The sequence below is a fragment of the Salvia splendens genome, chromosome 2, assembly GCF_004379255.2.
Source record: "Salvia splendens isolate huo1 chromosome 2, SspV2, whole genome shotgun sequence".
Classification (NCBI taxonomy): Eukaryota; Viridiplantae; Streptophyta; class Magnoliopsida; order Lamiales; family Lamiaceae; genus Salvia; species Salvia splendens.
In genome coordinates this window covers 6,881,236-6,894,619 of record NC_056033.1, presented here as the reverse complement: position 1 = coordinate 6,894,619, position 13,384 = coordinate 6,881,236, and the positions used below count along the sequence as shown (strand labels likewise).

Genomic DNA, 13,384 nt, shown 5'->3' with positions numbered 1-13,384 from the left:
TTTTTCTGAATAATTCAGTGCATATATCTCTATTGAAAAGTAAAATAATAAAAAAAATGGTATATACAGTAAGCTCAAGTTGGAGCAAAGAAAACAGAGTGGATGTCAGCACCTCTTCATATGACCTAATTTAAACCTAATCTAGTAATGGTGACTCATGTTTTAACAACAAACACTAAATATAAATTATGCAAGAAATTCAAGACATGTATCTGTGATTCAAAACCTGGCATCACATCGTCAACTACGGTTATCACTATCAGAGCCAGACTTAGCACCTGGCTGAAGGTTGAATTTAGGAGGAACAGCAGTGGGTTTATGGTGTTTGTGTTTTTCCTCTGCCTCAGGAGCCTTCTCAAGGCAGAGCTGAGCCTCAGCTGCGTCTAGATTTTGCTTCTTTTTTACTTTCTTTTTGGGTAATACCTCCACTGGCATGGCACCAGTAAGATTGCTGTTGGGGCTAGCCTTCACTCTTCCTTGCTTTGGTTTGTCTACACTAGAATTACTCACGACAGGCATTGGTACATAAGGTTCGGGTTGAGATACAGCAGCACTCTGGACCAGCTTGGCCATCAATGATGAAGCATGGTCATGGGACTCGGACAAAACTTTCTCAGGCAATGCAGGACTAACAATACTAGTATCCTCCAATTTTTGTGCTAACACCTTCTTCCTCTTAACCTTCTCTTGATCCTGACAGAGAAAATTAGTGGTAAATAAAAGGAACGTGTACAAGACTTGTCAGAAACCTGAAGGGAGTGTTCAAGAGTTATCAAGACACGATAGATATCCTAAACACAATAGATAAACTACACGATTAACACTATAGAAACCCATGGCAGATTGCACAAGTCTAATGCCTCCGAAATACTTGATGTATGATCATATCTATCAACTATTCATATAATAGTTACTGGACTCTATTAAGGAAACTGCTACTCATATTAATTTAAAATATTTATTTACTATTTTCACAGAAGTGGATATTCTGTTTTGGTAATTTAAGACTGAATCTGATTGATCAGTCAAAGAATAAAAAGGCAATCAAGTCAAGGAAATATGCCAGAAATGAAGCATATGTATCATAAATAAACCTACAATGGAACATGAATCCCAGACGATAATATGCAGAATAAACTATATGCAACATGGGTTGAATTTAGTAAGTTCTCTGACATTGATGCATCATAGATAAACATGCCAAGAATTAGTATATCTGATGTCCAGCAACCCGAACCCGAATCAAGATTAAAGAATACTCTGAAGTCTGAACCCTAATGTTAGTGACCCGCAACATAATGTCAGTGATCACAAAAGGGTAGTCCAATTGCCCAAGGTAATTTGTGCATTATGAGTTCAGGAAACATGTTGCTCCTGTCTCAATAAATACACAAGTATGCATTTGAGTACTTTCTTATAGTTTTAAGAATTTAAGTATGCAGTCAGATTTCATTCTGCAAAAACAGAAAGAATTCAAGTAGAATGAGCAAAATATACACATACCCTCCGTCGGCCACTTAATGCCCTCCTTTTATCTTTTGCTTTGTGTATTGCACGTTTAATTCCGTCAGTGTCCATGACTCCACCAGGCCATAATGCTGTAAGCTGCAACAGGGAAATACAAACAGCAAATTTTCACTTGCATAGCCTTGTAAAACTGAATGATAGTATTTTATAAACCACAATAGTTGTTGAGTCCATGATCAGCCGAAGAAGAGTGAAGAGGATCGATCAATACTTCAAATAAATCCACTTGTTATTCTCTCTCACTCTCTCTCTCTCGTACAATCATGAATGACCCAAAGCACATGGCTAGGTTTTCTGCTAGTACGTCAAGTAATAACTTCCCTGCTGACTTAGGCAGCAGTATCTACCATAGAATCTCACAGTAAAATGTCAGAGATCCTTGAACAAAATCAGATTCTGGGATATGAAAACCTTCCTTCCCTCCCTGTAGAAGAAAAGAATAGCCCCCATAGCAATACCCAAAGCAGCGACCAGGGGCACAGTCCACAACCTATAATATATGTATGATAATGCATGCATATTACCTGTTCTAGTTATCAATAATAAAACTGTTATGTTGTTACCTCTTCGTAAAGTCTTCTCACTGGGGGTCCTGAATCTTCTTCATGTCTCTGGAAATTAAAAGGTTGTGGCAAGGCAGAAATATAAGTCTACAAACCAGAAAACTCCATCAAAGAATACGAAAATCTGATATTACCTCCACATAAAGGTCATACAAGTCACAAATCTTATTCTCCAGTGCATCGTCCATGCTATATTTTCTTTTCAAGGTTTCTTTTTCTTCATGACCAATTTCTTGAAAATCATCGGTAGCTGTTTGCTGCTGAACCTACAAAGTAGATGATATCTGTTAATAAAAAAATTGGTATCAATATTCAGCACATGTGTGTTATTTGACATAGCATGTTCCAGTAGAAATCACTTATGAACAAACTTTATCTGCTTTTTTCATGGTTAAATGTTATTATCATAATTCCAACATTAACAATCTATGCACATCAATAGCAAATAGAGCATGCAAGAAAAATGAATACTTTGGATTTCATATATTGCACCCGCTGCCTAACCATCTCAGCAACTTCTTGTTTTGTCTTCTGCAATCGGTCATCCTTCTCTTGTCTAGCCGACAATCCCAAATTGGCCATTACTCTAAGATTTCTCTGAAAAAAAGACTTTATTAGCTTGGCTACAGTAAACACAAAATGTTTCAAAATGTTGTATTCAGCTGATAATCGAGTTCAGAATAAGGTTTGTGAAGGATATTGCTAAACCATAACTGCAGCCTATGGGAACATTCCCCCGTCCACACACCCTACATGGGCACCAATAAGGAGGAAAACTAATGAAAGATAGAGGACGAAGAGGGGGAGAATACCAGCTAACCAGAAGAAAACATGCAAAACTGAGAGAGAGAGAGAGGGAGAGAAATGTAACAGCACTGCTAATAACAGTAGAGTATTCACTTAACCAATATAATGCTAATATATTAACCATGGAAAAATGGAGGGATTGTAGTTAAAAAATAAAATCGAACGCATAATTTTCAAAGAAGAGTTACCTTCAGTGTCCGAAGTTGCATCAAGTGGCCTAAGATGCTCATCAGACGATTGATTACATCCTTTGGTATTTTTCCATAGCTAGATTGCTGCAGCATCCCGAAAATATAAACATTTTGACATTACCAAGTAATAGAATTGCACCCTCATAAAAGCGCACAAAACAAGTAAACTATTGGATTAACTGCTAGAGTGAACTCATAGCTTAAGTACCGCTAATCTAGCAACTTTAGACAGCTTCTGCTTTATTTCAGGTGACAATCTCCTTTTGATTCCCTGAGAAGAACTATCGGGATCCTGTACCTCCGTTGAAGGTGGTCTTGCTGTTATTCAAAACACACAAGAAGAGTTACCATCATGGCGTGACATATCATACTAAAAGAACAAAAAGTACCATTGTAGTAAGGTTCGTACATACATTCTACAACTATCTTCTGTAACTCTCTAATGGCTTTTTCGAGCACCGTAATTTTTGGTTTAACATTAGATCCTTCTTTTCTTGGAGTGTGGGGAACCTTCTGAAAAAGATATGTATGAAGACCTCATCAGGGATAATATCATAACAATAATAAATTGATTGCAAAAAGAGAAAATGCGAAAAATTGGTGTGGCCAGTAATGCCAATACATATCTCTAACAGGTTTAAGATGCTGAAATTTCTACTCACTTATTTGAGAACAAGAAGGTAGGAATATGCATATAACAGCCAGCGTTTATAGAACAGGGCTAAAAACATGAATACATGATGCATGTGAATCAGATAAGGTTTCATCAATCATCATTCATGGTAAATAAAAGTGAGAAGACATACAACACTGCTTCAAACATCAGTCATTTAAGGGAGGCATCTCTGACCATATAAGAAGAATAGGTCAAAGTTTTTAAAATAGTGTGCTATTAAGTGTCCCAAATAGTAAGGCATTTCACTATTTTTAAAGAACCAAAAGTTACAGCTGAACTTGTATTTCGGCACTATAACATTGACATTGGCAAGGTATATACTAAATTAACTCCCTAGACAGAAAGGTCTAGAAAGAACCAAGTTCATGCACAGTTATTAAAAAATTATACGATGATGGGACACGACAAATCATCTTAAACATTTATGTGAACAGAAATAACCAATTCACAAACAACCGCAACGCAAAAATTCACTCACCGCTATTTGTGGAAAGTCTCTACTTGGAGGAATATTAAGGTCAAATCTTGCAACATGTCCACTTTTTTCATTCCGTCGAACAGATTGGTCCAGCTCCTTAGCCTTATTTAGTTTGGTATACTGGGGTTTGCTTACAGGTGAACTATTTGGCCTCTGAGCTGAAGCATCTTGAAGTTCACTGCTGTCCTTCAGTTTGTTATTGTGATTCTGTGATGAGAAGACCCCAATCTTTTGCTGGTCCACATCCTTGTGCTCTAGTGATGCTGTAGGATCCATCAGAGTCTGATGATCTGCAATTTTCTTATTCACTGAAGCTTCAGTTGCATTTGCTTGAGAAGCCTCTAGCACATTCGTACTTTGCACGTTGAACTGACTAGTAGTATTTCTTTCAACTGAGGATGATGATTTTCTTCCTTTGTTTCCTATTTTGATGTGTTTATTTGGATTAAGCCCATCATCATTCCCACCTTGAGCTTTTGTCACATCTTTACGCCTCCTTTTCTTTGGTTGTTGTGTAGCAGATATAGTAGGTTCACTGCACATTAGAGTAAATAAAGACCTTAGACAACTAATAAAAAAGAACAGGCCCTAAATTATTTTGCCGACATAAGCTGAATAAAACCAGCAACAGAAAATGACACTGTGTGCACTGATCAAGATACAGGATATTCCGATATAATATAAACTTGACCGACATACTAGAAAAACTTACCAGCAGATCCTAAAGGATAATCATATCCACTTATCCATTCTCATAGAAGAACATGTTAGATGCAATCAAACCATTGCACCACTTATGATTCAAAAAAATGAAAGAAACAAGAAAAAAAACATCATTTGCTTCACATGCAACTTAAAAAGTTACTTTTATGACATTCCTATGCATTTCAAAATTTATTATTTCACCTATCCTGAACATAATACATGTCTTATAGGAAAAGTCAACAAAAGAAGTACAAAATCAATTTATACTTTCTACCTCAATTATCAGAGTATAATAAAAGAAGTTTTGATTTTTCACATTATGTTTCCAATTCCAAAGTTTAGAGCATATGAAAAACTATTACGAATGGTCTAACTTAAGGACATTGACTCAGTAAGTAACATTAGTACATTACCATACATCCAACTGAACCTAAATCATCCAAGGGCTATATAACAGACAATGATATAGTCATAATATTTGTTGATAAAAGACATGTAAGGTACATCTTAAAAGACTTACACGCGCTCCAACTTCCCGCGGTTAACAAAAAAACCATCATGTTTTATTGATGAGTTATCAACCTGGAAATAATCATCCTGCATAGCCAACAACGCAAGCAACACGTACAACATAAGCGGTGGTGAGAGGAGGAGAGCACAACTATATAATATAGTTGATGAAAATGTAGCAATTACCAACTCAGCATCGTCAATAAAGGAATCCTCTGTATCGTACTCATCATCATCTGGCACATCATCAAGAAAAACTTCTTCGTCTTCACTACTTCCTTCACCCTAAAAGTTCACCCACATAACATGAATTAATGCGCCAGTAAATAGAAAATCACATCCATATCACCCACCAGTCATCTAAGTGTCACTGAGTGTTATATGTCCTAATGTAGCCAATTCTTCAAAAGGCATACAATACAATGAGACTTCCTCTCCCCCGACTAAAGAAAAAAGCCTGAATTCATCAATCCAACAAAAACATACCGCATACATTCGCTCGATTTTCTCAATAACGGTGCTCAGACGGTTCGTTCCGGCCTGACCTTGAGCATCCTTCCCTTCATTCTCCGCCGGCTGCTCCGAAGACGCCAATGCAGGTGGAAGAGGCGGGGGATTGGGCTGCGGAGCTGGCTGCTGATCGGTTGTGGAGGATGGGCCAGCAGCTTTTGGTCCATGCTTATTGTTTTTACTGGTAGCCGCCTCCTTAAGAAGCTTCTTCCACGAAACGATTGTCGTCTCTCCCGGCCGCAGCTCCACCGTAAACCGCAGACGGTCGCCGTGTGATTCGCACGTGGACATTGGTTTTAACGCGGAACCCGATTCCGAACCGCCGCCGTCGACCATTAATCGGAGCTAGATATTTAGGGGTTTGAAATTAGGGGGAAAACCCTAGGACTTGGTCGATCTAGGAGGGGAAAGAGGAGATTTTGCGTTGTTTTTTATGCCTTATTTTCCCTTTTGGATGTGTAACGGTTGCGGGACTGCTGTAGCTGATCATTTAACTAATAACTGAAAAGGCACGCATCTTTTGATAATTTCACTTTCGACCCAAAAATCTTTACACACCATTTTTCTTTTGGTAATCTCACTTTCGACCCCAATAATTCTTATATTTCTCCAATTTTAGCTAGCATCAGTTTTTTTATAATTTACTTTGAAATTCTTAAACGTTTGTCAAATTTTTGTATTGTAGTTATATTAATAAAGTTAAGTATTGAAATTGCTAGTTTTGTGACTAAACTATATACTATAAATTTGTGCTAATTTTTCAACCAATCATTATTTCATGCCTCACGAGACTTGATGGCTCATCATATGACGTTAGAGCATCTACAAGGAAAGAGGTAAATGGATGGGTAAATGGAGAGGTAAACTAATATAATTACCATATTTACTTTTTTTTCATGAAAAATCAATCTCCAAGGGAATAGGTATTTGAGAAGGTATTATACATTTTCCTATTTTGAAGAGGTATCTTTACCTTCCTATCAATGGAGATGTAAAATCTTATAACTACCATATTTGCATTCTTTTCATGAAAAACCCTTATCCAGGGAGAAAGGTATTTGAGAAGGTATTATACTTTATTTTTTTTAATGTATTTTGTACTATCATTTTATTTTTAAAAAATAATTTACCTTTTTATATACCTTTTCTCTTTGAAATGTGTTACTTTTTAAAATGGTATATTTCACTTTTTAAGAAGGTAAATACATAATATACTTTTTCTATATACATTCTCCCCTTGGAGATGCTTTTATGAGATATGAATCAAAACGACTTTTAGATAGCGAAATAACATCATACTCCTATTACTATTATACGGAATTGAATAATTTAATATTTTGAATTAGAATTATATTATCGCCAAAATCGTTATTAGGTACAAAAATATAAATTGATAATTTGGTTATTTACATACTAATTTGAAAGTTGGAATACAAAATTACACTTAAGATGAAATTTTAGAAATTTTAAGACAACTACCTCTTTTATTATTGAGTGAACTAAACAGGAGGTGGTACTAGTACAGGTAATTTGCATATTTAGTATCACATGAAAATTAATAATATACCTATCAGAAATTACTAGTTAAAAATTTTTATATTTAATGTTATTTTTGCAAAATTTTTTGTCGTTTAAACCTTTTTCCTACTTAATTTTTTAAAAATATATTCAAATTATTTAGTTTTTATTTTCGAAATGATAAAATAGTATTATTCGGAATTTAATGAAATACTAACTTTTAAATAATTCATAGTTTATATTAGTACTCCAAGGCGGTGTTCGATTTTCAAGATAAAATAATACCAAGATATAGTCTATGATTGAATTGTGAGATTATTTTAGTCAAGGGGTTAGCTATGACTAATTATATCATGACTATCCATCTATGATTAAATTATGAGATTGAATATCATAAACTAAACACACTACAAATTTAATCCCGGATACAATCTTGCAAATCAAACACCTCCCAAGAATTGTAAATTTGTAAAATTGAAAAGGTCATCCATGATTAATCTAAAGATAATTCATACTCCTAATATTAAACATTCTGAAAAAGTGCATCAAAACCCTTTCTCCAAATCTCATCTGATTTAGGGTTTTCGGCCACCATTTTCACTGAGCTACGCAGACAAGCTATGTGGAGGCCATTAGCAAGAGGAGCTTTGCGATACCGGCGTACGGCGCCGCCGCGGCAGCTGCTTCTTCCCGTCAATCTTCAGGTAGCCAACCAAACACCATCATCAATTGTTGAATCCGCATCTCGATTTTCGTTTTTCCCAAGCGCGTATCACTTCCACCAAAACCCTAGACTTTTCTCGTCGAGTTCAGCTGAGAGTCGCGGCGATCTTCCCTCCGAGCCACTGATATCGCAGGCTAATGGTGGTTTCGATTTCAGTGGGTTGAATGAATCTGACGGATTTGAGAATGAAGATTCTATATTTGATGGTGCTGCAGATACTCCCGATGCAAATCAGGGCTTTGGAGACTTATTTGGCGGTTCTGTTGCTGCCGACGAAGTTATAGAATCTGGAGAGGGTGTTGGATTGTTGAAGGAGAATGACGCAGAGAAGGTGCAGAACTTGTTGTCTTTGCTGCAGGGTTCCGGCATTATTCATGGCTCAATCGAACCTTATTTGGAAGCTATGGATTTGGCTTTGGATAGCGATCTTGTGATGAGGGTGCTTCAGACACCCTGCACACAAGGGGAAAATGTGATCGGTTTCTTTAGATGGGTTTTGAAGAAACGGGGGTTTGTCTTAACTTCGCAGGTGCTGAATGAGCTTGTCCGTTCGATATGCACACAGAACAAGAGGAGAGAAGTGTATGCATTATGGGATTTGATAAACGAGGTAGGGGAGAAGGAGAAGGAGAAGGGGGTGGTGAGTTCTGAGTGTTTGAATGAAATAATAGTCGAGTTGTCGAAGTTGGGGAAAGGGAAGGCAGCACTTGAGGTGTTCAATAAGTTTGAGGACTTTGGATGTGCATCTAATGCTGATACATATTATTTGACTATTGAAGCTCTTTGTAAGAGATCATTTTACAGTTGGGCTTGGTCTGTTTGTGAAAAGATGCTAGCTGCGGATAAGCTGCCTGATGCTGCTAGAATGGGAAAGATCATTTCCTACCTGTGCAAGGGAGGCATGGCAAAAGATGCACATTTGGTGTATCTATATGCAAAGGATAAAAAGATGAATCTTCCGCGGTCATCTATCAATGCCGTGGTTAGCTCTCTTTGTCAAGTTGAAAAAACCAATAAGGAGACTTATGGAGAAATCAACAAGGAGCTTGATAGAGAGACTGTGTCCTTGGCCTTGGAGATGTTGGATGAGTTTTCAGCAGAGGATCGAAAGCATGCAATTAAGCCCTTTTCAAGTGTCATTAGGAAGTTGTGTTGGATTGAGGATGTTGACAGAGCAAAGAAGCTTCTACTTGAAATGATTGAATCTGGCCCTCCTCCTGGAAATGCTGTGTTCAACTTTGTGATCAACGGGCTTGCTAAAAGTGAGAAAACGGAGGAGGCTCTGAGCATTATGAAGACGATGGAAAGCAGAGGCTTGAGACCCGATGTATACACCTACTGTGTGATCATGAGTGGCCTTGCAAGGGCCGGAAAGATGGATGAAGCCATCAAGATGTTCGATGAAGCCAAGAAGAAGCACTCCAAACTGACCCCGGTTGCATACCACACGCTCATTCGCGGATTCTGCAAGCTCGAGCAATTTGACAAGGCTGTGAATCTGTTGGGCGAAATGAGGCAGCATGGAGTGGAGCCTAAACACGATGAGTACAATAAACTGATAAAGTCTCTTTGCTTCAAGGCACTAGACTGGGAAACTGCAGAAAAGTTGCATGAGGACATGAATTCAAACGGCATAGCTCTCAACAGTAGAACAAAGGCGCTTATTGCTGCTGTCAGGGATTTGCAGGAAGCTGGTTCTGCATAATTTCCATTGAAATGCAAATGTGCTGAAGTAAGGAGGTGCTCCATCTCTCTCTTTATCGGATTTTGTTGTTGCTTATTGCCAAGAGAAGTTTAGGAGAAGTAATTTAGTGGCCAATGTATTTTTTTGTTAGCAGTTGTGACCTTCAGTGATTAATCTGGTTTTGGTTAATAAATCTGTTGGAATATTTTGTTGAAAATTTTATTCACATCAGTCAGCTATGAGCTGCTGACTTGAGTGAAAAGAGATGATATTTACTTCTTCTTCCATAAGATGTTCCTTGTTTTTTCTTGTTTGTACACTTATTCTGAGAAAATTGTTATGCACAAAAATGAAACTTAAGTCTGAATATTAAAAATGATATGTGTTATTCTAAGAATTCTTTTTTTAGTCCTGAAATGATCACGAAGACCTATGGTGAAGTCATCGCTTTGAATAAATTTATGATCCTGTGTTGAGAATTATTTTTATTCCTTAGATGATTATGAAGATCTATGGTGGTTAATCACTTTGTTGAATGAATTCGTGATCATGTATGTGAACTTGTACTCCATATGAGATTACGAGGCGACAAAATTTTCGATATTTTTAATTTATGCAATTTTTCGACTAACTCATACATGTTCCAAAACGAATGTTCCACATTGAATTTATTTATACCCATCACTATGAATTCAGGTAATAATAAGATTATGAATTCATCATAAGATCTTGGTAGTCTAAAGACCGTAAATGATTGGAGAAGGCCATAGTGTACAATGCAGAATTATGGCTCTCAATATTACATACTTATTCTTTCATTGATAATTAAATATCTTATAAATATCTTATTGGAACATCCACTATTTAAGAAAAGGTTACTAGTGCCCAATATTACGGTACTTTTAAAATTTTGATTTATTCCACAAATTTTAAATTTGGTAAAAAAATATCACGAAGTTTGAGCTATGTGTCAATTTTTTCCCCGTAAGTCAATGTAGCAAAATTTTGCGTAGGTGCTTTGTCAGAACTAGTTTGAAAGTTGACACAGACTACGGAGCAGGGACGGACCTAGCGCAGGCCAAGCCGCCGCTCCAGCGGGGGCTTGGCCGGCGCTGGACCAGTACCCAGTCATCGCTGCCCCAGAAATATTAGTGTGTGTCTGTGTCTCACTGTATGTGACTGTGTATATGGACGAGGAAGAAGAAAAAGAAAAGAGGAGAGGCGAATGGAAACGTGTAGAACTTGCAAAAGTTAAACTACTTGGCAAAGGAGATCTATAGGCTACTCCATCCTATAACTAGGAGTCAAACAATTTTTTCTAACTAGAGTAGGAGTACTATTTTTTTTATAAATCCATTTACATTGCTGCTTATTGTTTACTTCAAAAATTCAACTAACAACAAATATACAAATATTTATTATAGTATCATGATTATAATTTATAATTTATTAGTATAAAATTTTATTGGCGATTTAACATAATTTTAGTAGATAAATAAAAGTAATAATGCTAAAAAATGCATTCTAAAAATTTATTTTTGTTTACCATCCAAATTAAATTTAAATATAATTTCCAATTTCCAATTTTCAGTTAAATATATGTGTTAATTTTTCAATTATTACATTACGAATTATTTAGGTACAGCCTAATTAAGACTTGATTTTATCTGTGCGATTTAGAATTGCATATTAAGAATTTCATTAGTGATTTACTATGAAATAGAATTTGCTTTCTTTATCTTGGAATTAGATAGCTATAAATTTGACCAAACTTTTGTGACTTTTTTTTTTGCTATTTGTTCTATTATTTATATGAATTTGAGAATGGAAATTTATTGAATTTTTGTTATCATATGATGTTACGCAAAAACTTTATATATAAAATTAAATATGTAAATTACTATTTATTATTTTAATTTCAGCACCGGCTATTTTGAATTTCTGGTTCCGTCTTTGCTACGGAGAACTCTGTGGAATAGAGATGAATATAATACAAAGAGTGAGGTTGCTTGAAGTTGTGATTCTCAATTAAGATCATCAATTTGGAACGAGAACAAAAGAAAGGAGAAAGAGAAAGAGTTGACCGTTGATGCCAACTGGACTTTATTAAGTGTGATTTCTTTACTTAGCTCTTACTTAGCTTAGCTTAAGTGTGTTTAGCTTAGAGTATAAATAAGGATCAACACTTTCTTTGTATTGTTGTATCAGTCAGAAATTCAATCAATAAAAAAATCTCCTTTCTTTTCCCTCAAGTTTTTCCTCTTCTTCAAATTCGTATGGTTTGTTGTTTGATAATTGAATTGTATAGCTTCAACATGGTATCAGTAGAGAATTCTTGTTTCCGCTTCGCTCGTGGTGTTTGATTTATGTTTCTCATTGCTCGATTGTCTCTTCTCCATGATGAATACTCGCGGTAATCGTGGTAATCGTGGTGGTGACCAAATCATTTTTGCTGAGGATCATATCAGCCCTTACTACCTTCATCCTAGTAATAATCCGAGCCTTCAACTTGTTCCTCAGTTGCTCATCTGCTCGAATTACATCAATTGGAGCAGGTCAGTTGTTACAGCTTTGATTGCTAAGAATAAATTGTCGTTTGTTGATGGATCCTTGTTGCGACCATCCGATGATGATCTACTTTTCTCCGCTTGGATTCGATGCAATAGTATGGTGGTTTCATGGATTAGGAATTCAGTTTCCCCTCAGATCTGTTCAAGTGTTATGTACCTTGACAATGCTCATGAAATATGGTCAAATCTCAGAGATCGATTCTCTCAATGCGACTCTGCTAGATCCTATCAATTGAAACAGCAGATCATGTCTCTGGTGCAAGGTCATTCGGATGTTGGCACCTATTTTACAAATCTTCTAATTATTTGGGATGAATATAAGCATTCTCAGCCCATTGCTTGGTTTATTTGTAACAATTGTCGTTGTAATAGTGCAGCTCGTTGGCATACTCACCAAGAGAATGACTGCACAATGCAGTTCCTGATCGGATTGAATTCCTCATTCTCTCAGCTCCGGTCTTCTATTCTGTCAATGGTACCGTTGCCCTCCCTATCTAAAGTCTTCTCTCTTGTTGTTCAAGAAGAAAGACAACGGAGTATTGATAGTACATTGCAATGCCTATCTCTACTCCTTCGAGTGAACAACCATTCTCTGTCAATGTTGCTTTTTCGAATTTTGGCAGAGGAAAACTCTTGTGTTCTCATTGTGGTCGAACTAATAATACTGTTGATAGGTGTTTCTCTCTTCATGGTTTTCCTCAAAGTTATGGTAGGGGCAAAGGAAAATCTGGCTATAAGGACTTCTCTAAGGAGTTTTCTAACTCCAAAGTTGTCAATTATGTTGATGATTTGGTACCTGAAGGCAGTGAGAAGATGCCTCCAACTTCACTGCCTCAGTTAGCTATGCCTTCTCATGACCAGTTTCAGCAGCTGATTTCTCTTTTGCTGACACAGCTTGCTGGCACGTCTCCATCCTCTTCA

At 36.6% G+C, this 13,384-nt stretch overlaps 2 protein-coding genes across 3 annotated transcripts; one reads left to right on the top strand and one right to left on the bottom strand.

Moving 5' to 3' along the window:
- LOC121786039 (ubinuclein-1-like) lies at positions 1-6,415 on the bottom strand. 2 transcript variants are annotated; one of them, XM_042184553.1, is made up of 12 exons: positions 5,944-6,415; positions 5,644-5,742; positions 5,468-5,544; positions 4,243-4,777; positions 3,502-3,601; positions 3,297-3,406; positions 3,086-3,172; positions 2,562-2,687; positions 2,225-2,356; positions 2,091-2,138; positions 1,504-1,605; positions 1-693 (listed from the first exon to the last, which is right to left on the bottom strand). In XM_042184553.1, the coding sequence occupies exons 1-12, from the start codon at positions 6,301-6,303 to the stop codon at positions 241-243; spliced, it is 2,229 nt and encodes a 742-aa protein (XP_042040487.1). In that variant the 5' UTR covers positions 6,304-6,415; the 3' UTR covers positions 1-240. The 2 variants fall into 2 exon arrangements, with proteins under 2 accessions (XP_042040487.1, XP_042040491.1); XM_042184557.1 differs by having other exon boundaries at positions 2,595-2,687.
- Positions 6,416-8,009: 1,594 nt separating this feature from the next.
- LOC121760336 (pentatricopeptide repeat-containing protein At3g02650, mitochondrial-like) lies at positions 8,010-10,180 on the top strand. The gene has a single exon (XM_042156023.1). The coding sequence runs from the start codon at positions 8,106-8,108 to the stop codon at positions 9,912-9,914; it is 1,809 nt and encodes a 602-aa protein (XP_042011957.1). The 5' UTR covers positions 8,010-8,105; the 3' UTR covers positions 9,915-10,180.
- Positions 10,181-13,384: the final 3,204 nt, after the last annotated feature.